Below are 25387 nucleotides of genomic sequence, written 5' to 3' on the forward strand. Positions count from 1 at the left end.
CTCGGCCCCGGGCCGGCCCTCCCGGCGCAGTGCGCAGGCGCCCGGCGGCGGGGGGCCGTTCCCCTGGCAACGGCCGGGCCCGGGGCGGGCGGGCGGCCGCAGCCTGAGCGGGGCCTCGCCGCCCGCCGCGGCAGCGCTGGAGCGGGGAGAGCCCGGAGAGCGGGCAGGCGGCGGCGCGGGGCCCGGCGGGGGATGGGGGCCGTCCCCCCCCGCCACCATGCTGCTGGGCAGGAAGCCGGAGGCGCCCCTCGGTTCAGGTGAGGCGGCGGGGCCGGGCTGAGGCGGGAGAGGGGCTGAGGCGGGCGCCGGGCCCTCCCCGGTGCGTCCCGGCGGCGGCTGCGGGGGTCCCGCGGGGAGGGCCTGCCGAGGGCCGGCGCTGGAGCCCCCCGGGGCTGGAGCCCCCGGGCTCCCCCCGCGGTTCCTCCAGCTCGCAGAACCGCCCGGCCCCGGTGCGGAGTCAGTCGCGTTAAGCGCTGCCGTTTGAAGTTCTTTAACAGTATTTGCCAAGAGTTGCGGTGCGAACCGACGCGACCTTACTCCCCGCCCTGGCAGAAAATCTGCTCACTGTAATTCCCACATATCATTTTTAAAGGATAACCTACTCCAAAGGATAGTCCTATCAAGTGTTTAAGTGTATGCTCGTTTCCCGTTGTTCTCAACAAGGCTAGTTCGGGATTATCCTACTCAAGGGAAAATGGAGAGCATGCTGGCTAATGTTTCTTAAGGATACATTTGTGGTGCAGAAGTTGATTAAAAAAAGAGAAGCTCTAAATTAAAAGCATCACAAGTTAAGATTTCCCAAGAGCTTTGCACTCTGTTGTGTTATTAAAATATAGTTAAATTCTAAAGATTGTTTAATAAACGAACAAGAACTGATGATCTTATGGACTAAAATGTGCTCAGTGAGGCACATTTCAGCATTTGTCTCTCTCTGTATCAACGTGAATCGTTCTGACTAACTGGCTTGTATGTGGGACATTTCCAGCCAGGTTTGGAGACGGGTTATATGACTCCTACATGAGGATAGATCAGATCAGGTACCAAGAGCCTACAAATGAAGAACACAGCCCTCCAGGACTTCCGTCCCTTGGAAGATCTAATGTGAGTATTTTAAAGTTGTCTGGGTCTTCACGGAGTTGTGTTGTGTGGCGGTGAAAACTGTCAAGGAGTTAGATGACTTGCTATAGAGAATAAATTAAAGAAGTGGGATGTTGCAGCTTTGTAGTCGCTTATTAACGTTATTGCTTCTACTACGCATAAAAATGATGTGGTTTTGCGTTCAGTGTAGAACTTGCTAGGCAGCCTCAGAAATCCTTACTATCCTCAGCTCATGTTTTAATCAAGAAAGTTATTTTACAAATGATTGAAGTGTTCTGCCGTTTCACCTCGTATGTTGATAAATATGTAAATCCACACATGCTTCGCTTTAGCTCTTGCACGTTTCCATTTTGGTTTCCCTCATGAAAATTCCAAGAGATAAGTACTTAGGAACAGCAGAAAGAGCAGTTTGGGTTTGCGCGGCTGCCAAAGATCTTACAAAAGTGTCTTTCTCCTCTGAAAACTTTGGCATTATCTGCCACTACATTTTCTGGCAAAATAGCTTTTTACAGACTGCAGGTGTTAATGTGCTGCCTTGTAAGTGCTGTGCTTCCTCAGCAGATGTGGAGTTCTGGGATCTTTCCTTAACTTGATTCAACTGAGCAGTAGTGGTCATGTTCAGCCGTACAGTGATCTGACCTTTATATGGTTTTTAAATGTGCTTTGGCTTTTGTTGAATTCTGGCAGAAGTGAAGGAGCTCAGGCTTAAAAACCCCACTTATTTTAAAATGTGAAAATAGACACTTCACTGAGTAAGATGCATTTGAAAATCATCACCTTGTGGGAATTCATGGTAACAGATATTAGTGAGTCATGTGGTCGGTGCCATTCACCGAGCAAACGCAGCAGCATGGGTCTGTGTTTTCCCTTTTTGGCAATATTGAGGGAGAGCAGAAGAAATGTAGCAGAATAGCAGAGTTTGAACAGTAGTGGGTTGTTTTTTTTGCAGGGGGTGGGAACTCTGAAATGGCAATGTTTAGGTCATAGTGTAACTACAGCTGTTCATAACTGAACAGAAATCCGTAGAATGGAACTATCCCGTTGAATACTAGTATAACTCCATGAATACTTTGTTCCCCCGATGTATCTTATTCTTCATCTGTATTTTGTCTATCAAGCCTGTTAATGTCTTAAGACAAGATTGAGGATTATAAAATGCCATAATGACACATCAAAAAAATACCTTAGTGGTATCTTGGAGCAGGAGCTGAGATGAAGCGTGGAAGGAAGAAAATCATGATGTTCAATTTTAATGGGAAAGTAGCCGGACTTCAGTGATATTTGGTTTCCTTCTTGCAAGATTTTTGTGTTACGATGCAATGTTACATGAGAATTGAAAACTTCTGATGTCTGCAGCTGCCCATTCTTTTCATCTCGGCTGTAAGACAGCATAAATATCTCTGCTTTGAGAGGTTTAATTCAGGTTGTTTAATTCAGTATTCAGAAAATAACTGATGCACTTTTGCAAAACCAATTGTGTAGGAACTGGGTTAACTGTTTCCTTCTCAATTAAGATGAAGTTTTCTAAGTATGTGAAAATCTTCAAGCGGGTGCTGCTTGTGTCGCAATGTAATTTATTGGCTGCTGATAGCACTTTATCAATAAAACAAAACCTGTGCAGCCTGCGATTTGTAAAAGAAAGGTGTTGAAAGCAAGCTGGTGTTACCCAGAAGTCATCTGACTTCAAGTGCAGCTCCTCTGAGTTCAGGTGAAGATTGATCTATGTGTCAGACTGTCAGGTGGCGAGTGATTTTGGTAGTCCCCTAGGAATGAAAATTTAGTCCTTCCTATTGAGTGGCTGTTAAGTCGGGTTTGAGATCTGAAGCTCTAGTTTCTTCATTAAGAACTAGTTCCACGATAAATGGAATCATGAATTCCTTGTATATTTAGGAATCCAAAGGTACAGAATTTTTGCCACAGAGACCGTTAGCGGAGTTGCTGTTGCTCCTGAATAGGGAATATTTAGATGGAGCACTGCAAGGCTTTCACACTTTGTCACGTTGCTACAATTTATGACGTTCGGGCTGTTAACACCACTTGTCAGAAATCAGAGAGTTGAAAGCAATTGGTGCGGTACAGTAGCGCATTTTGAAGTCTTGGTGCTTAATTTGTTCATCCAGCTAGAGAAGGCTGCTCCGCAGAGCCCTGCGAATGCAAACCGCCACGGCAGCGCTCTGCGTCAGGGCGGCCGTCCGCAAAGGAGCGGTTGTGTCAGTTCTGAAGTCGCACTGATAAATAGCGGCTCCTGTTGTGTGTACAGTTGAAACCCATGTAGGAGGAATGTCGAGTTTTGATTGCAAAGGTGAAAATGAGACTTCTACAAGAGAAGGACAGGCTTGTTTTGGTTTTGTTTTCCCCCTCTCTCCTGTGCCCCCCTCCCCCCCAAAAAAAAACCCCAAACTTCAGAAATCAGACAAGTGTGAACCTTGTGCTTATGTTCACTGTTTATTCGTAAACTTACTTGTTTGCATCTGCTGGACTGAATAGTCCAGTTCTGAAAAAATGTAATTCTTTTCTTGGAGGGTCAGCCAGACTCCGAGAAAAAGGCGTTTATTTTAAAGTTACCAGGGTTGGGCTTTGTTTTTTTATTTAAGACTTTCTGGAAAGGCGTGTCTCTTACAGTACACTGTATTTTTGGGTTGATAGGACTCAGAGTAGTGGAACTCAGTGGGATATATCCGATGGCCCCTAATCACCATTGATAAGGACTGACTTCTGCAGGAAATGCCATTTTTCAGGGCTTGTGATCAAGAGCTAACATTTCATGGTGCACCAACAAACAGACTCTTAAAAGTGTAGTTGTTTTTGGCGAGAACATTCACTTCCCTTATTTACTGACAGCGCTGAGATGCTGGATTGTATGTAACTAAAAAGGAATTTGGGTTTATTGCTGTGGATCTGCAGGCTCATTTATATTTTTCATTTGATTCCCGTGTAGTTATTTTGGTTTTCAGGGATTCGGTTTGGCATGTGTCTCAAATCTTTATTTTTAGATTAAAGGACAAAATGGAAAACAGATGTTGCTACTCTAGTCATGGCTTCTTCAGTCTTGCACAGGCTAAGACAACACCTCTCTGCTGTCTCTCAGCATGGAGTGTCAGTGAGTAGGAGAGGGGAATAACTGCTGTTCAAGTAAGGAACTGAACTCCAGGAAGTTGAGCATTTAATAATTTGTAAAAGTGACAAGCTTGAAAAAATTCACAGTGCTTTTCTCACCTTCTGTGCGCTCATTTCAGATGTAAATACTTTAACATATGGCAATAACAGGCAGTAGTTGCAAACTACTGACGGCAAACTTGGAGTGAGAGATATTCTTGATGATTCAAAACTTCCAAGTCTGTCTTAAGATAGTTGTGCAGCTATCATGATTTCAAAGGGAGTTGTGGATATGGTGGTATTTTCCCCTTCAAAGGAAAGACATAATTTTTTTAAAAAATATATAGTTTATCGTGTCTTGCTCTGTCATCCTTTTGCTCCTTGTTCAGCTTAGTTACACCAGCCTTATGCCACTTGCTGTCGTTTCTTTGTCTTCCTTTGGCACGCTTGTCTTTACAATAGTCCTAACACTTCTGTGCACGTTCATGTTCTGTTGCATGTTTCAGACAGGTGCAAGTTGCATCTGTCGTTGGTTGTGTTTGCTGCACCCACGTTTACAGCTAAACATAGCTGTTCCCCCGGCTGTTTGCTGACTACGTGCATACTAGCAGAGATAGGTATTGTGTTCGTGTCTGAGTGTTTGACCGTTTAGGGTTTACCCTTTATGGACTTAAAAATACACTACGTTTGTGCAAGTGCTTGTTTCAGTAAGTTGTGTTCTCTTTGTGTCCCCTTTCATAACTGTGCTTGTCACTTGTGTGAGTTTAGGTCCACCGTTTTCTGTTTGTTCCCAATAGAAATGCAAAACCTGTTGCTGTTACTGGTTTTGGTTTATGTGGTATTGATTTTATTCTTAGTCTGTGCTTTACAGGATCCAGTAAAGCTTATTTTTTTTGTTTATCCATCTGTAGGTTTCTAGCAACAAACTTGCAATGAAGGATCTCCCTCTGGCTGGAAGTCAGGTCAAAGTGGAGCAATTATTTGAGGACTCTGGCAACAGAAGGAGTAGCACTCTTCAGTCTGCAGGAATTACTGGTTCAGAAAGACCTCTTCCTTCCCTGACAAAAGATAAAAGCATAGAGAGTGTAAGCACTTCTAAAGGTGGTGGTAGTTCCTCAAAAGCACATAAAGCCATTTCCCAAGCTCCAGAGCAAGCTGTCAAACAGTACAAACATCAGTTATCTGCTTATGAGCAGCAGGAGATATTTAATTTTTCTGAAATTTACTTTGTGGGTCCAGCAGCAAAAAAGAGACAAGGAGTTATTGGTGGTCCCAACAATGGAGGTTATGATGACGACCAAGGCAGCTACATTCACGTGCCCCACGACCATCTTGCTTACCGGTACGAAGTACTCAAAATCATTGGCAAGGGCAGTTTTGGACAAGTTGCTAAGGTCTACGATCACAAACTCCACCAACACTTAGCCTTAAAGATGGTTCGCAACGAAAAGAGATTCCATCGCCAGGCAGCGGAAGAAATCCGGATTCTGGAGCATCTGAAGAAGCAGGATAAAACGGGCAGTATGAATGTTATTCACATGCTGGAAAGCTTCACCTTTCGGAACCACATCTGTATGACCTTTGAACTCTTGAGTATGAACCTTTATGAGCTGATTAAAAGAAATAAGTTTCAGGGCTTCAGCATCCAACTGGTGCGCAAGTTTGCTCACTCTATATTGCAGTGTTTGGATGCCCTTTATAGAAACAAAATCATACACTGTGACTTGAAGCCAGAAAATATCCTCCTAAAACAGCAAGGGAGGAGTGGAATCAAGGTTATAGATTTTGGGTCCAGCTGTTTTGAGCACCAAAGAGTCTACACATATATTCAGTCTCGATTTTATCGGGCACCAGAGGTGATTCTGGGAAGTCGCTATGGGATGCCCATAGACATGTGGAGTTTTGGCTGCATTCTGGTGGAGCTGTTGACTGGATATCCTCTTTTTCCTGGAGAGGATGAGGGAGACCAGTTGGCTTGCATGATGGAACTTCTTGGAATGCCACCTCAGAAGCTTTTGGATCAATCCAAGCGAGCCAAGAACTTCATCAGCTCTAAGGGTCATCCTCGCTACTGCATTGTAACTACACATGCAGACGGAAGAGTGACCCTTAACGGGAGTCGATCGCGCCGGGGTAAAATACGAGGCGCTCCAGGGAACAAAGACTGGGTGACGGCATTGAAAGGCTGCGACGATCCCTTGTTTATAGAGTTCTTAAAAGAATGTCTCAGCTGGGATCCTTCCGCACGCATGACTCCGAGTCAAGCTTTGAGGCACCCTTGGATTTGTAAACGAACGCCCAAACCGCCCAGCACTGATAAAACCTCCAATAAACGGATTTCTAGCTACACAAGTTCTTTCACAGGAATAGGTTCCAAGCTGCCTCCTGTAGTTGGAGTAGCGAACAAGCTGAGGGCTAATTTAACATCCGACTCCAATGGCAGTATACCTCTATGTACTGTGCTGCCCAAACTGGTCAGCTAATAGGGAATTATGTATTTCCAGAATACATACCTTGTATTTTAATTGTTTGTTAATAATGTGTAAGGAAGTTAAATGCAGAGGTTTTTAACGGATTTACTTTTTATTAGAGGCTACATCTTGAATTATACAAAGTTCAGTCAACACGTACGCATTTAAAGGGCTAACTTTTATCCAGTTGTTTCACTCACAACGTGGTGCATATTACATTACTGGGTAGGTCAGCTCAGCTGTTGAGTAAAATGACAGTTTGGCAGACGTGCTATTTAATAATGCTCTTTTAGAAATCAGACTGTTTTTTATCAGGACAGTTTAACAGATTCTTTTGCTTAAGACAGCAAGGGAAATTGATTTAAAAGACATTTTCAGTTAATCGCCAACTGAACTCTGTTTATTCTGGGGAGAGCTTTTACACCCATTGTCAAAAGCACAAATGCATTAATGTAATGCATTAGGAACTTACTTGCAAATTGCTAGCTTATGTTTGAAGAATTTTTTTTTCTCTGCACTGCTTTTCCCTTAACTTTCCTGGCTGAGATTTTTAAAAACACCATGGGATGTAGACACCGACAAAATTTGGTGTTGAGATTTTATTGCTTTATCCCTGCCCTCCCCGCCCGCCAAGGAGCGTAGAAATGCCACGGAACACAGGATATATCGAAATAAAACTACTAACTTCTGTGCACTTGCTATTTCCCTTAAGAGCCTGGTAGGGGAATTCAAGATCAGGACTGCTCCATCACAAGTGTGGGCCAGTTTGTTAAGGGCTAATGAATCAATTATATGTTTCTTTGGAGCTCAGATTTAAATCATCTGTTCTGCCAGGGGTTTGTGTGTTTGCTTGTTTTCCTGTGTTGTTCCCAAGACAAAAGTGTTGACCGTAAAGAGCTCTTTCATATACATGTTTGAGATTCTGCTCATTTTAATTTTTTTTTTTGTGTAGAGTGAATTCCATTTAATTAAATGGAGCTCTTTTATTAAAAAGCAAACATGCCGCCCCTGTCAGCCAAGTAGAAGTTTGCAAGGCCCAGGACTGTAACTAGGAAATGGGGGCGGAGGGGCACACCTAATAATTGGAAGCGTGCCCTGAAATCTAAGCATAATCTGTGAAATACCAGGAAAGACTGGGAAGGTGCGTGAACTGGGGGAGCCAAATCAAAATACGTTACAGGAAGAATAGTTTTATTTCTGATCATATTCCTTCAGGTCTTTGGGAGAGAGTTGCCTATGTTTTTCTCATTCTTGAAATATGTGAGCTTGTATTTCCTCTTCCTTTATCCTCCAAGAACATGAAAAGGTGGTGTGACCTGTAATGGCAACAGCACAACTCGTTCGGGTTGTTACTTCTTGCGGCCACGTGGCTCGAGTCCATTTACAGAAACATCTGATCTCTTGCCAGGTGCCTGAACACGATTTTAAATACAATTTAGAGCTTTTATGAACAGAAGGTTTTAAATTTAATGAGTTTCTCTGCAGCAGGCTTTTGGTGTTAAAACCAGGAGACTCCCAGTGTACAAACAAAGGAGTTATCAGGGTGATTTTTAAGATAAGGTGACCACATCTTCAACACAAGACCCTCCTTCTGAGAAGATGGGGCTGCATTTTCTCCTCTGCTCTGTTTAATTACAGCAGTGGTGAAACACTGGGCGGAGGCCTGTACAAAAAGTCAAACAGACAGAGCCAAAGCTCCAAACTTTCCAGGATTCTTGTTTAAACCAAGGCTCTCGTGTACTTGGCTTTTCTGAGTTCTTTTATTTCACAAGTGTAAATTCAACAAGCTTAGTAATAATATTAAAATAACAGTCTAGCCTTTATCCATGCAGCTACAAGTAATACCAGCGTGTATGGTATGTTCATGGTTGACTTCATAATGATGCATGACTGGTATTTTTTATTTTGCTTGGCTGAGTGAAGTTTTATTTGAATGGAGCATCAGGGAAGTGGATTTTTGGGTGAAGCAGGAGAAGATACCATCGATTTTTAGAATTGGCATGTTTTCAGAGCCAGAAACATTCTTCTTCCTCCTCTGCCCTTTACTCTATGCATTTTTTTACAAGTGAGGAGAAAAGAACCTTTCAGGAGCAATAGCTTGTTAGGAAAGATGTGTAGAAAAGCACCTTACGTAGAGACTGTAAAGTGATGGTAGTGTCTGGAGCCTGGCAGAAGGCAGTGGGGTGTTGGGGTGCTAGGAGCTGTACAAACAGGTCTTCTCTTAGGAACACAGAGGAGTGTCTTGGTTCTAAACCATTTTCATCTGTAAAATGCCAAACGTAGAATAATCATTCTCCTGTGGCTTCTGGGAAGTGGTTACTATGAGGTAACTTCTAATCTAAAAGCCTCTGGTGTACACACAGTAATCTCACTAAGGGCTGGTTCTGTAAAACTGCAGATAAAGTAATTAGCTGGCAAGAACATTGCTTTTTATCTAGAAAATGTGTTCAGCATGACCTGACTGCACAAGGTTCCTGTTATGAGACGAGCATGTTTAAAAGTGGAGCTTACTTACTTGGGACTTCCATGTTTTAAAATCAAGTGCATAGTGAACTGTCTTGCTGGGTTGTCTCATAGTAGGTGAGAAGGAAAAGGAAGCAGCCTCAGCAGATTTTTACTTATATAAAAGTAAAGTTACTTCTTCATAAACCAGGGAATGCAGCTGAGAATATTTTTGTCTTGTTTCCAGCTACTAAGCCCCATTTTCTTTATAAAATGCTTGCTTTCAGTGAATAGTGCGACACAGTATTCCCAAACTGGGAGAGCCCTCCAAGAGAGCTAACAAATCTCCTCTCTGGGGGAGAGCTGAGGAATCGTCCCTGCGAGCACGTGGCGTGCCGAGGTCCCTGTGAATTAGCGCAGGGGCTGCCCACGGGCACGCGTGGAGGGTTGGGCTGCGGCGCTGGGCGCTGTCGCTCATCAAGGGTGGGGGCGGGGGCTGTCTTTGCTGAGGTGCAGTCAAATCCCAAATTCACGCTGTCTTCCTTGGAAAGCTAAAGACTACCGAGGTCTGAAATTGCCAGAAGTCCATCATTTTCATTAGTTGTGGTACTGTTTGGAATGTTAAAAGTTGTCTGAAACTAAACTTGTCTAAATAGATTAACAGAACAGCTTTTCTTTGTGTGGTAACTCTTTGCTTTGCAAGTTTGTTAATCTGCCGGCACTAGTGAGATTCCACTGGAACTTCAGTCGTGTGCTTGTAGGAAGTTAGCACAAAACAAATGCAAATTACTTGGGTTTACAGCAAAACAGACACTGCATTTATAAAAGTCGCTTAAACTTGTTTTAAAATGTTCCTTATAACGTTCCCTCTGTTTTACTACACTGTCAGTCTCTGTATTGTAAATAACATGCTCGGTTTATTGTCTGCATTGTCACCTGTTGGGTTTTGCGATATTTTATATAAATGAATGACAAGGCACGAGCATCACATCCAACGGATACACGTTGCTTTTACACGGGGGTCCAAATATTTTCCGCATGTCCAAGCGGCAGGGGGGAGACTTGTTTTTATTTGAACTCAGTGGGACAGTGAGGTGCGCTGCTTCCCCGCAGAACCCGGTACCGCAGGCAGACGCCTGCCCGGGCTGCGTTTAGTTCTTTACAGGTTTGATCTTACTAACGCCAGCTGCTGAATGGGAAGCTTGTTTCGCAACAGTGACCTGATGATAGAGATCTGCACACAACAGATACTCTTCGCTAGAGTTTTTTTTTGATCCTTCCCATACAGCTTGAATAGGAACTGGAGTTGTCCGGTAACGTAAGAATTTAGAGCAGACTAACTGGAAAGCTTTCGGGTGACTCTTGTGGAAGAGTGAGCGTGTTGCTCAATCTGAAATTGTTTACAACCGCTGTGACCTGTGAGGACTTTCATGCAGCTGAAAGCTTTTTAAGCAGCAGTTTATCAGTAGAGGTTCTTTGCAATGGTTGTCCTCTTTAAAACTACCTCCGAAATAAACCTCGGGTCCTTTTTAAAGGGATATTCACTGCAGACTACAGCTCTTTTTTTTTTTTGTTTGTTTGTTTTTTTTGTTTAATACTAATAGCTGTTTTGGCTGTGAAACATATACATGTTGATCTCGGCAATGTCTTGCTAATCCTAGCCATACAAGCAAACAGCTGAATCTGCACGCAGAGATCTCTGCTGAAATGATTGATACAAATCCCCTGCCTGCCAAAGTTTAATAGTGGTGTGGAAGTGGAGAGCCAAAATAATACGGAAAGATCCGCGGCACTTCCCTGCAGTACCCAGCTGAGATGCAAAACCAACTGCGCTGACGGACTTTTCCTTGATGAAAAAACCTGCAGCTTTTGCATGTGTTGAGCAGTCGGAGCTGCGGGTACCTGGCAGTTGTGAAAGCTGGACCTCACGTTTTTATACTTAGTGTTTATCGCAGATACCACTTGATGGCGGGGTTTTTGGAGGGGGTTTTTGGTTTTGGTTTAATTTGATGAGGGTTTGGGGAAACGTATACGCTTCATACTTCCCATAAAAGCCCTTGCATGTTCTAAAACTCCACTGATACCTTACAATTTTTTAACTCCCACCATAACACGTGAAATCCTTGGGTCATCAGAGCAGTCTTGGATAGGTGAACATTGTCCCCGCGCTCTGAGGGTGCAGAGACTTTAATCCAAATACAGTTCTCGCAGACGGGGTAAGTAGGTCAGTAAGTCTGTGTCGCTAAAAAAATAACCCATGTTCCCTATACATAGTACTGTGCCTTATTATTTTACCAGCCTACATCTGTCTCGGTGCAATCAAATTTCTATTCAGGGTTTCTTATACGTTGCAGACGTTCACACTAAATGTCGATGTCTAAAGGTTAGCCTTTTTATGATAAATGTTGTGATGAGGTGTAATGTGGTGGAGAATGTAGAAGACATATAAGGTGCATGTGAATATAACGCTCTGTGAAGGAACACTTTGGAAATAAGTCAGTCTCAAACTATGTATCTCAATGTAATGAACAGATATTTCCTAAAGTTGTATTTCGGTTCATTTTTAAAAGAAAATAAATGTGTAATTTTCTTTAGCAACAGGCTGTGCAAATTCCTAAAAGAAGTAATTGATTTTAAAAAAACCCAACAACAACAACACAAAAAACCCCACCCAAAAAAGCCCAAAACCAGCCAAACAAAAAAGAATTCACTGTCTCCAAGTGCTGTAACTCGCCTTTATGGCCAGACACCCCCTTCTGTGGGATCTAACTAGAGATCAGTGGGAAAACGTTGAGGCTCTGCGTGAGGAGGGGATTTCAGTGTGTCTCTGCTAAACGCGATGAACGCGCTGATCTGACAAATGTTGTTCTCCTTAACGGCGCTGTAATTAGACCCTCTCGAAGTTCTGCCGTGGCATTCTTCAGTTGTCACTTTCTTATTCGACCCGCTAGAGATCTTTTTAAAGCCCAGAATCCTGCTTATCCCTAGGCTGAAAGGAGAAATCCAGTAATAGCCACTTAAGGCAGATTTGCTTTTATTAGAAACCTATAAATGGGTAGCCTACTGTACACAAGTGGATACTGGAATAGTTTGAAGATGAAATCATGCTGCAATAAAAAGGTCTCTAGCTACGACCTCTGTGATTAAATGATGCGTGTTTCACACAGAAAGTTTGCAGATAACACCGAGTGAATGTTTTCCTTGTTTTCGTATGGGTGAATGGCAATTGTCTGATTAAAACAAAGTTTACAACCCTAAAACGGTAACAGAATGCGCACACGCAGGCATTTAAGCGTTCGTTGAATGTCTTTGTTCGTAGCGTGTGTATTTACGGACGTGCAGCGCCGTAGCCTGCGGGCACGGTGCCTGCTCGGTCTGCTGCGGTCACTGATCTTCACGGGACGGGCTCTGTACGAGGGTTTCGTAGGACCGAGTGGCAGTTTCTCATTTAAAAAAAAAAATAATAGGCTTATCTTGCCGTGCTCTAACGCTTGTTGATGTAACGTAGGAGGGTATCGTATCACATCGCTGTTTGGAGCTGCGCGGTGTGCGGTAACGTGAGCGCTGTTTAATGCCAGCTAAGGATCTGGAGAACCCGGTACTAATGATGTATTCACATAATTCTGCCTAAATTACGCTGAGGGATGTCAATGTGAAACCTGCATCTCCACACAAAGAGTCGGACTGCGGGGCGCAAGCCTGGAGTCCGGCCCATTGCTGCTCGTGTGCTATATTCCATCCATTATTAATTATTGCCATTCGTTAATTAACATGGTTTCTCGAAGGGAAAATTAATCAGGAGATTCCTGACTCATTCTGACAGGCAGAAGAAGATGATGGCGTTCACTTGCATTTAGCAATATTCCTTTCGGTTCGCTGGGTTTCACTTTTCAGCCTTTGCCTCATAAGAGGGCGATGCCGGCGCAGGTAGCCGGTCCATTTGGCGCACGGGGCTTTAGGCGGCAGCCGCAGCGGTCTAGCCAGAGAGTTGTTCTGTAGCACAAAATTGTCCGCTTTAATTTCTGCCACCTGACATTTTAAAGGCACGAGGCTGCGTGCTTTTTTTAAGCTGCCTATCTAATTTATACTTGTAAGCTAAGACTCTTCAACGGTGGCTAGCTGGTTTGGAGCTTCAGATTTGGGTCTTCTGCTTGATATGTTTTGAAGGGACCTGATTTTTCTGAAAGCAAGAGCTGGGAACTTCCTAAGGCCATTCCAAAGGGCCTCAAAATTACCAGCCTGAACATTTTGGACATATCTTCCAGTAACAGCGATGGTATAAATGACCAGTGATGGCTGGACTCGCCACGTGCAGGGTGTTGCCACGCTCTCCCTTCCAGAGGAGCGCTGCACTCGAACCTGCTGCGTACGCAGGGTTACAAGGCGGTACTGAACACTTCAGCGGCTGTTAAGCTCAGTCTGCCAGTAGTCCTTATGCTCGCTGGGCTGGAACGAGGGGAAGGATGTTTGTAAACTTCCCCTGGAAGAGGCGAGGCTGCTGGGTGTCAAGCGACAAGGAGCCTTTCGAGGGGCTGGGGCTGGGTCTCCTGCCTGCCCCCCGACGGTGCGCTGCCTGGCCGGCTCTTTCGGGAGCCCTCGAGTGAGCTGTCTGCTGGAACGGGTGGCCTCAACGAAACGTCGGTCTGTGTGGGGGGAGTCTTTCCCAGCTCTGTTTTCAGTTCTTACACAGGCTGCTCTTATGGGAGGGGTCGGCGTGTGGCTCAAGGATGTGTGCACCAAAGAGGTGAATTTTGCCCATAATTAGGTTTTCTTTAAGCATCAGCCAGCAAGCAGGTGCTAGTCGTCGTATGATTCATCTACTCCTTTTTATAAACTAAGTCCTTTGCTGCTCAGGCGATGAAAGGATGGTAGGCAGCGTTGGGTTTGTTTTCTTTCCTCTTGTCAAATTAGCCTAACACTTTCAGGACAGCCACATGCACAGATGCTCAGAGATGCCTTTTCCTCTGAAGATCTTTTTTTTTTCTCTTCACGTGAATGCATGTTCTTTGAACACAGCACGTGATGTACACTAAATGTTTTCCCGTGGTACAAGCTCTGTCTCTCCCCCGTGTTTCTACAGGCGTAATAAATGCGCAGGGATATACCTGATGCAGTCGCAGCCAGCAGCGGCAGGCATCTGTGCCCCAGGCATCTGTGAAGTCTGAAATTAGGAGTCAAAGGAGGGTTTGGGATCTGGCTCTCGGCTTCGGTGCAGAGCTGTAGGGAGAGGGGTCGTCGCCACCCGCGCTCCACAGCTTTTCCCTCGCCTCTTGCGATAGGGGTTTTAATGAACGGTCCCTTAAGTGTGCTTCAGCTTGTCTGTGGGGATAAAATAGTTGTCTGAATTACATCTGCCCGTTCTTAACTGCTGAGAGGCGCTTTCTAAAGATGACAGAGTCAGCCCCAGCCTCTTGGCGAGGAGCGGAGCCATGTAAGGATTAGCATTCCTCCCGCTAGCTCAGAAACTCCAATAATTGGCTTTACAAGCGGAGGAGAGGTGTACTGGAGAGAATTGTTTTCCTGGGCAAGTGGGTTGTAGGTAGGAAGGCAGAGACCATGATTATAATGATTAAGTGTAATTAAGCATAGCTGAAAAGGGATTGAAAGAAATAAAGCACATGCCTGATTAGTCCATAGAATTTACTGTTGGAGGCTGTTGTGACATTGTTTTTAAAACAGGTTGAATTTAATTTGAAATTCTTCACAATTTTAATTGCGTCGTGAGAATACCCTGGGTGCGCTGTGTTAGAGAAGGGTGTTGTTGAGCAAGGGGGTCTCCAGACAAGAAACAATGCAGCCAGTTCTTGCCCTGGGCAGTTTTCTGGCTGCGGGGAGGCTGCTGTGGACGCGCGTCCCTGGAAATGCAAGGAGTTGTAACCAAGAAGGAGCTGGGAGAGCAGAGCCTTTGAGGGCTGTGCAGTGGACGGCCACATGGAAGAAGGTCTTGCAGGGCAGGAAAAAGAACCGGAAAAATAGGATTTCCACCCTGCCACGTTCAGCAGGAGCCTCAGCAGCTCGTGCTGCTCATTCTGGCGTGGCCACAGGATGAGAAGGAGAAGATAAAAGGAGTATTTTACTCGTTACTATCACAGGTCTGACCGATAACGCCCAGAGTCCTCATTCCCATCCTGCACCGCCCAGGGCTGTACAATGCAGCAATATCTGCGTGCCCCCCTTCTGCCCAGCCACTGCCACAACGCTGGGTGACAGTAGCACCAATCACGTTAACGACAGAAGCTGCCAGTCTCGCCAGCAGGTGTTGATGACGGATAGCATAAATGAAATTATATTTGAGGTGTGGGCAGCCAGCTGTAAAGTCATCAAACAGGAAAGGTCACGCAAGTAATTTACACCAGAAGTTCTCTGCTCTCAAAGCCGTAAGCACAGAATAGATACACGCAAGCAAGCAGTGAGGGCTTTTTTATTTGTCTGAGGCTGAATCTCTGAGACATGAGCCGTATATCCCCTGTATATCCTCTTCACAATTCCCTTCATTGCTGTTGCCCTGTGCGGAGCTCAGGGAGTAACAAGCTTTTGGCAGAGTTTGATCTCGATGCTGCCAGCTCTGGTCTGACACGGGATAGAAAGGGGCTGGAGACAAGCAGCCCCCCGGGCTCATGCAGCTCTTTGGCCGCTGCCTCCAGGCTTGGGCTTCTGGAGGTGCCTGAAGAAACGTGCTGCCCACCTTCTGCTCTATGCGATATGATTTAGGTGCTTAATTTCTTCTTTAGATGTAGATAAATGTGGCAATGATGGGAGTGGTTTAAGATGGTTTTGCCCCTTTGCTGGAGGTGCCCCACAGTACCGCACAGCCTCCGCACGGGACCCCAGGCGCTGGGAGGGGGTGACTGCATTTTTCCAACGCTTTCCAGATACTTACACCCCGGTGATCTTTGAAAATGCTTCTTTAATCCAGTCACGGTGTAGGGGCACAGGGAGGACCTGGCCGGGCACACCGGCTGTGCCGGCTGCGGCTCCCGCTGGTCACTGAATTGCTGGGAAAGGTGGGAGTGTGTGTGTTTGGAGGGGTGAGTATAGGGAAGGTGCTGGTTATTTTGGGAGGTGCAAGAGGGGAGCAAACAGCCCGGCTTTCATTTTCCAGCCAGCTGGTGCTGATTCAGGATGTTTTTGCAGCGACAATTGCATGGAACTGGGCCACCGAGGGCTTGGTTACACGTTCTGGCTGCAGTTACACGTGCAGCAGCGTTTTACCTCCCTCATCGTCATTTCTCACAGCGTGGGATGCTGGTGGTGCTTTTAGGAGAAGCAGAAAGATGGCAGGAGGGTAAAAGAAAGCCAAGACCTCCAAGCTGGATTTTCTTCTTCTTTTCCCCAGTCTGGTGGGATCACAAGCTTTGCCATAACTATTTCCAGACCCCTCTTCAGCACTTGCAGGACTACGCATGATCCTTTGACACATCCCCATGTGATGGAAATGCACAAGAATGACACAGACTTTTATAAATATTCTCTGATGATTTTTTTTGCTATTAAACTAAAACCAGAGCTTCATGCACCATTCACGCTGTTAGGTCTAATTACATACGGCGAATTAGACAGCCTTCATGAAATGCTTTCTCAGGTTCTGATCTCACTCCATGGCCCTTTCTATGAACTGGCAGCGTTACAGAAAGACTCTTTACTTTCCCGTAGGGCCACAACAAATGCAGCTTTTGGTGGACCTAATTTCAGGCGTGCTCCCCCCTTCCTTTCCCTCTCTCTAACCTCCTTGACGCTATTTGCAGAGTTCTCCCTACGTGGCACTGCTGAGGGATTAAGCATCCCTGCAGCGGGGGTGGCAGGCGTGGGAGGTGGGAGGGTTGTTCCTGCTCTGCCTGCAGCTGCGGGGTGACCTTGTGCTTCACTCGCCTGTCTGCAGTTCACGCAGGAAGCTGCAGCCCTGGGAGAGCTGCCCTGAGCAGCAGAGCAGAGGGGCCCTATGCTTGCAGGACAGTTATTCTCTTATTTTTTATGTAACTGGTTTGCACTCATTATTCAGAGCATCTGCCTTATTTTCTGTCTGCCTGCTGTGGAGCTTGCTGCTTCCACCCGGATCCTGCCACCGCAGGGGTTGCGCTGGCGCAGTGCTCGGTCCTGACCTGAATTCTATCCGAATAAGCCCAAATCACCTCTCTGACTCCCTTTCCCTGGCCGTAAGGTGGGGATAACAGCTGGAAAGGGACTAGCACACAGCAATGTAGGTGATGTCTTCCAAACATCTGGGTACAGCCTGGTTCAAGCCTGTATGTGCATCCTGCTAGCTCTGTTTTGCGCTGCATCCAGTGTCCCTCAGCGTACACCAGTGTCCGAGAGCCTGTGGTACATGGAAGGGCAACGCAGAGGTTGCTGGGGCCAGGGAGTCACAGACCTGCGTGGAAACACCCCTGCTGCCGCTTGCAGCATGCGGAAGTTCTGGGGAGCTCACATCCCAAGCAAAACCCCTTTAAAATGTAAACAAATCTCTTCCACCCAAATAAATTAATATTTCTGGCCTAAAAAAAAAAAAAAGGAGAGAGGTACACCTCACCTAGCTCCCGTTGCTATTTTTTCAGTTGCTACACAAACAGTTTTATTTCTGGCTCCCACCACATACCAGGTCCCAGCCTGATGCAATGTAATCTCGTGTTACTGGTTTAAGCACGCCGGGGCGGATACGGCGGTTTCAGAGCAAAGCCCTTCCAGCACAGCCCCGGCAGCTGCTCTGCCTGACCCTGGGCACTTTTAGCCTGTCGCTCAGTGGCCCAAATGTTTTTCCACCAGGCGTAGAAACGCAGATAAAGCCCCGTCAGTGCCCCGCTGCCACGGGCACCTGCGCGGGGAGGCGAGGGCTGAGCCACTGCCAGTCCCTTGTATTGCCCCCCCAGCCCTGACCCTGGCCGTGCCCAGAGCGGGGGCTGCGGGCTTCCCTGCGCCCCAACTCCCGCTCTTCGCACCAGTGCGGACCCTCAGCCTCACCCTCAGCTCTTCGGCCACCCTGTGCCTTACGCTGAGACATCGCCCACAACCCCTCTCAGCCACTTTTTTGTGGGGTTCAGGAGATCACACGATTTTTGTCTTCTCGTGAGTCGCGCTCCCCTTTCCCCCCTCCCTGCAGGCAGGGCAGACGGTGCTCCTTGCTCGCACACCTGGGTGCCTGGGGTTCAGTGAGGCCCAGCTGCTGGTGATTGGCAATTAATGCTGTTAATTGCCATGGCAGGAGCTTCCCTCCAGCAGTGCTGGTCCTCCCTCCTAGCAGGGAGTAACTGCTACTGCAGAGGGGTGAGGACCGAGCCTCCATTTGCTCTGTAGCTGATTCCCGGGAGCTCTTCAGCACTTTGCTTTGGGTTCTGCTTGCAGGTAAGTTGGGCTCCCAAAAATGCTCTTTCTGCAGGTGAAAGTCAAGCAGTGGGGTGTAAAAAGCTGTTTCTTTTGGGATGCCTAACTGCCCGGGTTTGTATGGAAACCTACAGAGAGCAGTTGCTGTCGTGTATGTGGGGCATTTTGAACTACAGCTAGCTAGCGCTGCTTTTGTTTGCTGTACAAAACACCTGGAGAGGCTGTGTTGAGAAACACAGAGGGCAAACTCTGCCCCGAGGCCACCGTGCTCCTGTTAGAGCAACCCCTGGGCTGAGAGGCAGCCGTGGGAGCAGAATGAGCCATCCCTGTTAGCAGGGGCTGGGCTGAACTGGGACCATTTGCAGGGTCCCCGCTGGCACGTGGTGCCCACCCTGATGTAGAGACACTGGTGAAAATTGTCTTCTCCAGCTCACGCAGGTCCTTCAGGGCAGCCCAGGGAAGAGGGAGAGCTGCAGCGCCTGGGCTGCATATGTCCCTCTGGATTAGGGCCAGCCCAGGAGCTGCTTATGCTAACGGAGCTAATCTCTGTCATCTTGTCACACAGATGCCTCCTCTCTGCTGGCAGGGATTTGGGTTATATGTGGATGCCAGCAGATATAAGTGCACTGGGAGGTGGCGTGGGGAGGGGGGCACACCTGTGGCTCGTGGGGGCCCTGCCAGGTTGGGTTCAGCCCAGGCTGGTGCAAAGACCCCTCTCCTGCTCCTGGGTTTCGCCCCATTGCTCCTCTGCAGCGTCGGGTGAGCTGCTGTCCAGGGGCACTGCGCCTCACGATGCTTGGTTTCAAAGCAAGTCCCTTTGCCACAGCCCAGTGCCTGTAACCCTCGTGTGCTGCCATTCCTCTGGCCTCGCGTCCGCCCTGTGTCTTTTTCCACTTTATGCCATGTTTTTCACCTTCCCTGTGGGGACCTCCCAGGTGATCTCCAAATCTCTGTGTGATCCTGCAGCACATCCTCTTCGGCTGATGGGCTCAGGCTGGGGAGACTGTTGGTCCATCTTTGGGTCTGGTTTATCTTATTTCCTTGTTTTGGGCCTCTGGCAACCTTTTCAGATTACAAATATTGTCAGCTGGGCCCCTGCGAGGGGTCTCTGTGCCATGCAGGCATGGGAGCGCACAGTCCCTTCTGACCTTAGAAGTCTGACCTGCTCCAATGCCACCTCTTGCTGATGAGGAGCTGAGTCTGTTCAAGTTCATCTGAGTTATTTCGCACTCAAAGAGAAGCCTCTGGGCTCCCTATCTCTGCTCCAGAGCTGCCCGTTAAATTTCACATAGCGATAAGTGATGTGGAGGCACGAGGCAGGATCTGCCTTCTCGCCTGTCATCGGGGCAGCGGGCGGCGAAGCAGGCAGCTCTGTGCTACAAAAGGTGACATGTTTGGCTGGAAACACACACACACCACCCCCAGGGTCATGGCGGCTGTGTACAGGCCCAGGAGCTGCAGAGAGCTGGGTGCCCCTCCGACGGGACCCACGGCGTGCGAGGGACGCCTTTTAGTCATACGATCGGATGCTCTCAGTCTGATCGCTGAGCTGAAATCCCAGCCCCTCTCTGTAGGGCATTGCTGTGGGTTTTCTCAGAAAATAAATGAGATAAACCTGCACTTAGAAAAAGTGATGTGAGGGCTGGACATGAGATGGACATGAGCTGATTGCTCCTTGCTCCAAGGCCACGACGCTGCTCTGCTGCTCAGATGTGCCTTAGGCAAGAACTAATATTTGCTCGCAAGCTCAGTTTTCCCTTGTGCACGATCTGTGGTTTTGCTTGTCAGTTGGACTACATCCCTTTCAAAGCAAATTATTTTAGAAGATATATATTTATGTATTTCTGACTAGCGGTTTTTGTGACTCTGAGTTCAGGAAGTACATCTGGCATCATCTTGTGGGCAATGAATCAGGACAGTTTCCAGGTGGAAAAATCACCCTGTGTTAAGAAAAGCAGCGTAACTGGTCAGTGATGGGGGGTTTTGTGTGTTTTCAATGTGCTCTTTCCTTGGGCCGAACGCTCCCCGAGGCGGTGGGGACGCTGCCTGAGGTGGACACATGTAAGGTACACCCACAGCATGATGCTGTCCCCCGTGGGTCTCGCTGGGCGCTGGCCCTGAGTCCAGCGACCGTGGGGTGTGTGTCCTCCCCTGCGCTGGCCAGGGAAGGGGGCGGAAAATCCTCATACCTGTCAATCAGACAGATAATCCCGACCAATATTTCCTGACGTGTCTTGCAATTATGGGCTCTGTGTGTCAGCTAGAGTATGTCCAGCGGGACGGGTCTGGGGAGCTGTCCCACTCGGGTATGCGAGCAACGCCGGCGCCTGCTGGGTGCTAATCTGCCGAGGGGAAGCCCAGCTCTGGAGCTGCCACCTCTTCCCACCGTGTGCCAAGGGGCATTTCTCCTTCTGCCGCAGAAGGGTGGTGCCGGGGGGGAATATCCCTGGCAAGGGACTGATATTGCCAGCTCTAAACATCCCCTGATCTGGCAGGGTTAGGAGAGAGGGTCTCCATCTAAATGCTACTGCTCAGACTTGTCTCTAGACAAGCAAATGAAGGGTGAAGTGGAGAAAATTCATGGTTACTTTTTGGGTAGTAAATCCAGGTTATAATAGCCCCTTTCATCCTAAAGGATCCCACAGTGCTTTATAAATAGATACACAAACATGCCCAAGGATCGCTTCCAAGCACTGAGACGCAGCCGCTTCCTGGGAGAGCGGAGCAGCTGGTCAGAGCAGAGCTGGAGCCCTGGAGCAACGCAGCGCTGTGCAAAGCAACCCAGAGAGCTGGGCTGGCCGCTGGGGTGCAGCGGGGCGGCAGCTCCCCAGATCCCACCGCGTCTGCTCATCTCCCTCGCCGACACAGAGAGCTACGCTAGGCTCCCTTTGCATGGAAAAAACATGCAGAGCCACACTTCCAGTGTGACGTCTCATCCTTATTCCAATCCTCCCATTGCTTTACGAATGACATTAATATCTGTAATGGGGATTAACATCAATTCAATTACCCCTATCCTAAAAGCATGTGGGATAATTTAGAGGTATTACCATTTTTTAAGTGCGATAGCTTTTCACCAGCCTCATGCTAGTAGAAATCTACCTGGGGAGAAGAACAGGATGCATATGGCCTTAATGATCATTACCCTAATCTTCACAGACTATTTTGCCTGGTAACTCTGCTACAATCGAATAACAATCTAGTTTATTACTTGCAGATCAGCTGCTTGTGTCACGTAGATGTAAAGGCTGAGCCTGCTGCTGGTTGTTGCTTTTTTCCCTAATGGAGGTGGGCATGGAAGTAGGGGGAGAAAATCTGCTTCCCATTCACATCCAGATGAATTTTCTCATGGCCAAGGTGTGGAGGTCATTGCTGCTGGGCCTGATGTTCATAGCCAGGTTTTGGGTTGGTTTGTTTTTGGTTTTAATAGCAGAGGTTGAAGCAGCCAGAGCTGGTGGGCTGTGCAGAAGGGGCTGCTTCCGTGGTAGGCTCCCTGTGGTGGCTCTTCCCCCCGCAGCGTAACGCTGCGTGATGTGTGGGGAGGGGAGTGGGTGGATGGCAGGGGGTCTGGCTGTGCTCCACGCTTGTGTCCCTCTGCCTCTGAGAGATCGCGGGGGACATGGGTATCTTGGTGCTTCTGGGCCGGATTTTAATCAGTTAATGGAGAACCTGGAAATAGGTCCCTAAATCTAAGGACTTGCCTGTTTCCAGCCTATCTATGGGATTAGGAGAGAGGGTTTTCCTGTGAATATGTGTGCCAGCGGCTGGGTGCTGCTCACCTCGGTGCTTCTATGTCCAGCCCAGACGGTCTGCAAAGCGTTTGGCAGGTCCTCTGCAATAAATCACGGCATTGGCCTCCTTCCTAGTAGGCCTAGGGAGCTGCTGTGGGAAGTGATGAGCAGGGCTGGTTTGCAGCACATCGAGACCTTCTCCCACCCTGTGATGTGGGGAGAGCAACCAGCCACGAACCCCAGCGGGGTGGGTCCCCTCTGGGGGGACACAAACAGGTCAGGGGCACATCTGGGTCCCTCCTTGGACCGGGGGGCTGGGAAGGGACGGGGACCCCAAAGCTGCCGGTGGGTTCCCGGGGACCTTCGGGGTTCCGCCCAACACCCAGGGACGATGCAAAGCGCCCCCCCACCCCGCGGTGTGCGGCGGTGCGGGGTGGGAGGCGCGGGGGTGGCGGCGGCCGGACCCCCCCGGGGCGGGGCGGGCAGCGGCTGTGCGGGGGCCGGGGGCCACCTCGTGGCGGTTCGGTCGCGGCGGCACCGGGAGCCGTTAGGGGAGGGATGAGTTTTGTAACCTGCTGGGTACCCCCGGCCCCGGAGTCACCCCTCCCTGTTGAAAAAGAGGGGAAAATGGATTTTGGGGTGCCTCGGGTGCCCCGGGTGCGGGGGCAGGGTGGTCGGCCCTTCCTGCGGCTGTTCGGAGGCAGAGCGGAACCCCTGCCTCGGATGAGTAATCCAGGAGGTTTCCATGGGAAAACTGGGACGTGGGGCTCCCAAACTGTGCCTCCTCTGGAGTGGTGTTTATCTTTGAAATAGCTGAAGGGTCGGGTTACAAAGCAAATATGAATGAAACTAAAGGGAACGGAGCAGTGAAGTGGGTCAATCGTTTTCCTTTAACCAGATTCCTCCGGAAAGAAAAACTCGGGCTTAAGGGCTCATTTCCCCAGACGTGCTGAGACGAGCCCGAATAGGGGAAGGCAAATGCTCAGACACCCCCCGCCCACCCCGTCCCCGAGCTGCTGGCAGCAGAGCTGTGATCTGTTGTTACAGGGTACGGGGGATCTGACACCCCCCCCCCCCCCCCCAAGCCCCTCGTTAATTGGGGTGAATGACGCAGGATCAGATTCTGGGAGATGCTGCAAAGTCCCAGAATTAATCCACTTTCCCAGCAGGACATTTTCTTGCTGCGAACACTTACACCGCAATGTGCCGGGAGCAGGGGAACGCCTCCCGCCGCTCTGTGGGTTTTGCGGGGAAACTCGGGGCCTGTGGCGAGAGGCACCGGCAACTCGACAAGGGGTTTATTTATAAAGCTGCCGGCGCCTGGTGTAGGTTTACTCACTCTCCCATCTGGTGACTATCGCTGCCACCTCCTGACAGATGCTCCATCTCTTGCTGCTAATGACGTACTTTGATTAGCTGGATCCGCTGCTTCACCGAGCTATTGATCAGTCACCGGTTAAAAACCGGCTTTTAAAATCATCAGATGGTTTGTTGGTTTTTTTTTTTTTTTTTTTAACACGTGGGGTGGCTTTATTGGCTTGTCTAAAAAAATCCGAGAGGATGTTATTGATCACAGAAGGTGCTGGGATGGCAGACGTGGACCAGGTGCCTCCTGCTCCGGTGCAAGCGGCTCTGCCTGCGTGCAGGGACCGGCAGAGCTCACAGCTTGCTCTTCTCTGTCCTGCCCCTTTCAGGCTCTGGATATTTGCTTTCTTCTGGAGGCAGCTGTTTGTTGAGGACTTGGTGCAGGTCTCGTGTACCGTGGGCCTGGTGTTCCCCCTCCTGACCGCTGCAGACGTGTTCTTTTGCTATTGCTTTCCTTTACTTGCAAATAGAAGAGGGAAGTCCCACTTCCACAGCTTGCTCTGTCCTTGTGACACCAGTGTGGGTGAACGGGGATGGTGGTTTCTGACCGCGGTGTGCACCAGGACTCTCCTTCAGGGTGTTTCAGAGGGGCTTCCAGAGCTGTTCATGGTTAATGGTGAGACTGGAGCCCGCGCATGGCTTGGGGCTGGGGCTGCCTGTTGCATCGCAGCCCCGTGGATGCGGCTGCTGGATCTGTGGGGCCTGGGAGCGTGTCTTGCCCCTCGCCGCCCCAGTGGCACACCAGTCCCTCAGCTCTGCCACGCAGGGTGGGCTTGTGTGTGTGGCTGGATGCGTACCCGCCTGCCAAAAAGCAGTGGCTGGGCCTTGGGAGGTTGCTCTAGGCTCTGCTGTTGGCTCCTGGTAAGGCTTTGGGCGCGTTTCTTTATCTCCATTCTGCAGGGCACGCTCGCTGCTTTTTGTGGGACAGCTGGGTGAGCGAGGGATGAACGTCAACCAACATGTGTTCTTTACTTAGAAAACAGGGATTATCAGTGACAAGCAGGCTGTGCTTTTTATGTCCAGAAATGAAAAGTCTGGATTCTCCATTGACCTCCAGCTGAAGAAACGTTCATTGGATTTTGCCGGGTGCCAGAGAACTCCATGGTACGCTGCACCTTGGCACAGATCCCTTCTCTCTTTGCCTCGTCAGTATCTGTATTGGATTCTGAATGCAGAAATCGGGGTTAATTTGTTACCGTCAGGATGGCTGTTATTCTTTTTGGACGGGTTTCTCACCCCCTGCCTTTCTGATGCTCTGTGTGCCTGTGGTGGTGTTTACATCTCATCTTCCTGGGAATTGGGTAGAGATGGAGCAATGGGTGAACAAGGCGCTTGGGTGCCAGTAGCTGCTGATGCGTCAGAGCCTGTTTTGGTCAGGTTAGGGACGCTTTTGGGCCACCGAGAAGATGCCAGACACGTTAACTGGGTGTCACTGGGGCGGACAACTGGGAATGCCACGACCTGTTGACACCGCACCGCGGGTCTCACCAGGGTAGGGAAACAGCCGGTTTGGTGGCAGGTGGCTGAGATCTGCACCCCACCGGGCCCCCCCAATGTCCTGCAGCCCCTCGGAAGCGCTGAGCCCCCCAGTCGGCCTGGGGAGGAGTGAAGCGGCGGGGTTGCGGCGGGGGTCCCCGGCGGAGCGAAGCGGCGGGGCCGTGCCGGGGGGTTGCGGCGGGGGTCCCCGGCGGAGCGAAGCGGCGGGGCCGTGCCGGGCCGCCTCCCCGCCCCGGCGGGCGCAGGCCCCGCTGCCCGCCCCGCCCCGTCCCTCCCCCGGCGGCCGGGGCCGGCCGCGGCGAGGCGCTGACATCAGAGCCGGGCCGCGCCGCGCCGGGAGGAGGAGGAGGAGGGAGGAGGAGCCGCAGCACC

The 25387-nt window shown here is 49.0% G+C and overlaps 1 protein-coding gene and 1 long non-coding RNA gene across 3 annotated transcripts; one reads left to right on the forward strand and one right to left on the reverse strand.

Moving 5' to 3' along the window:
- The first annotated feature begins 12 nt into the window (after window positions 1–12).
- DYRK3 (dual specificity tyrosine phosphorylation regulated kinase 3) lies at window positions 13–11705 on the forward strand. Of its 2 annotated transcripts, none has more exons than XM_075115633.1 (3): window positions 13–257; window positions 986–1101; window positions 5106–11705. In XM_075115633.1, the coding sequence occupies exons 1-3, from the start codon at window positions 218–220 to the stop codon at window positions 6675–6677; spliced, it is 1728 nt and encodes a 575-aa protein (XP_074971734.1). In that variant the 5' UTR covers window positions 13–217; the 3' UTR covers window positions 6678–11705. The 2 variants fall into 2 exon arrangements, with proteins under 2 accessions (XP_074971734.1, XP_074971735.1); XM_075115634.1 differs by having other exon boundaries at window positions 990–1101.
- Window positions 7117–25351, reverse strand: LOC142067205 (uncharacterized). Its single transcript, XR_012663929.1, has 3 exons — window positions 23493–25351; window positions 22202–22301; window positions 7117–20362 (listed from the first exon to the last, which is right to left on the reverse strand). It is a non-coding gene; the product is annotated as an uncharacterized LOC142067205 (long non-coding RNA).
- Window positions 25352–25387: the final 36 nt, after the last annotated feature.

This window comes from Phalacrocorax aristotelis, chromosome 21, assembly GCF_949628215.1.
Source record: "Phalacrocorax aristotelis chromosome 21, bGulAri2.1, whole genome shotgun sequence".
Classification (NCBI taxonomy): domain Eukaryota; kingdom Metazoa; phylum Chordata; class Aves; order Suliformes; family Phalacrocoracidae; genus Phalacrocorax; species Phalacrocorax aristotelis.

What these genes read in the sequence shown, in the direction of transcription:
- DYRK3 (XM_075115634.1), top strand. Translation starts at nt 193, where the DNA reads ATGGGGGCCGTCCCCCCCCGCCACCATGCTGCTGGGCAGGAAGCCGGA. An exon ending in GGAGGCGCCCCTCGGTTCAG is followed by an intron (nt 258 to 989) that starts GTGAGGCGGCGG and finishes ATTTCCAGCCAG; the next exon opens with GTTTGGAGACGGGTTATATG. An exon ending in CGTCCCTTGGAAGATCTAAT is followed by an intron (nt 1,102 to 5,105) that starts GTGAGTATTTTA and finishes ATCCATCTGTAG; the next exon opens with GTTTCTAGCAACAAACTTGC.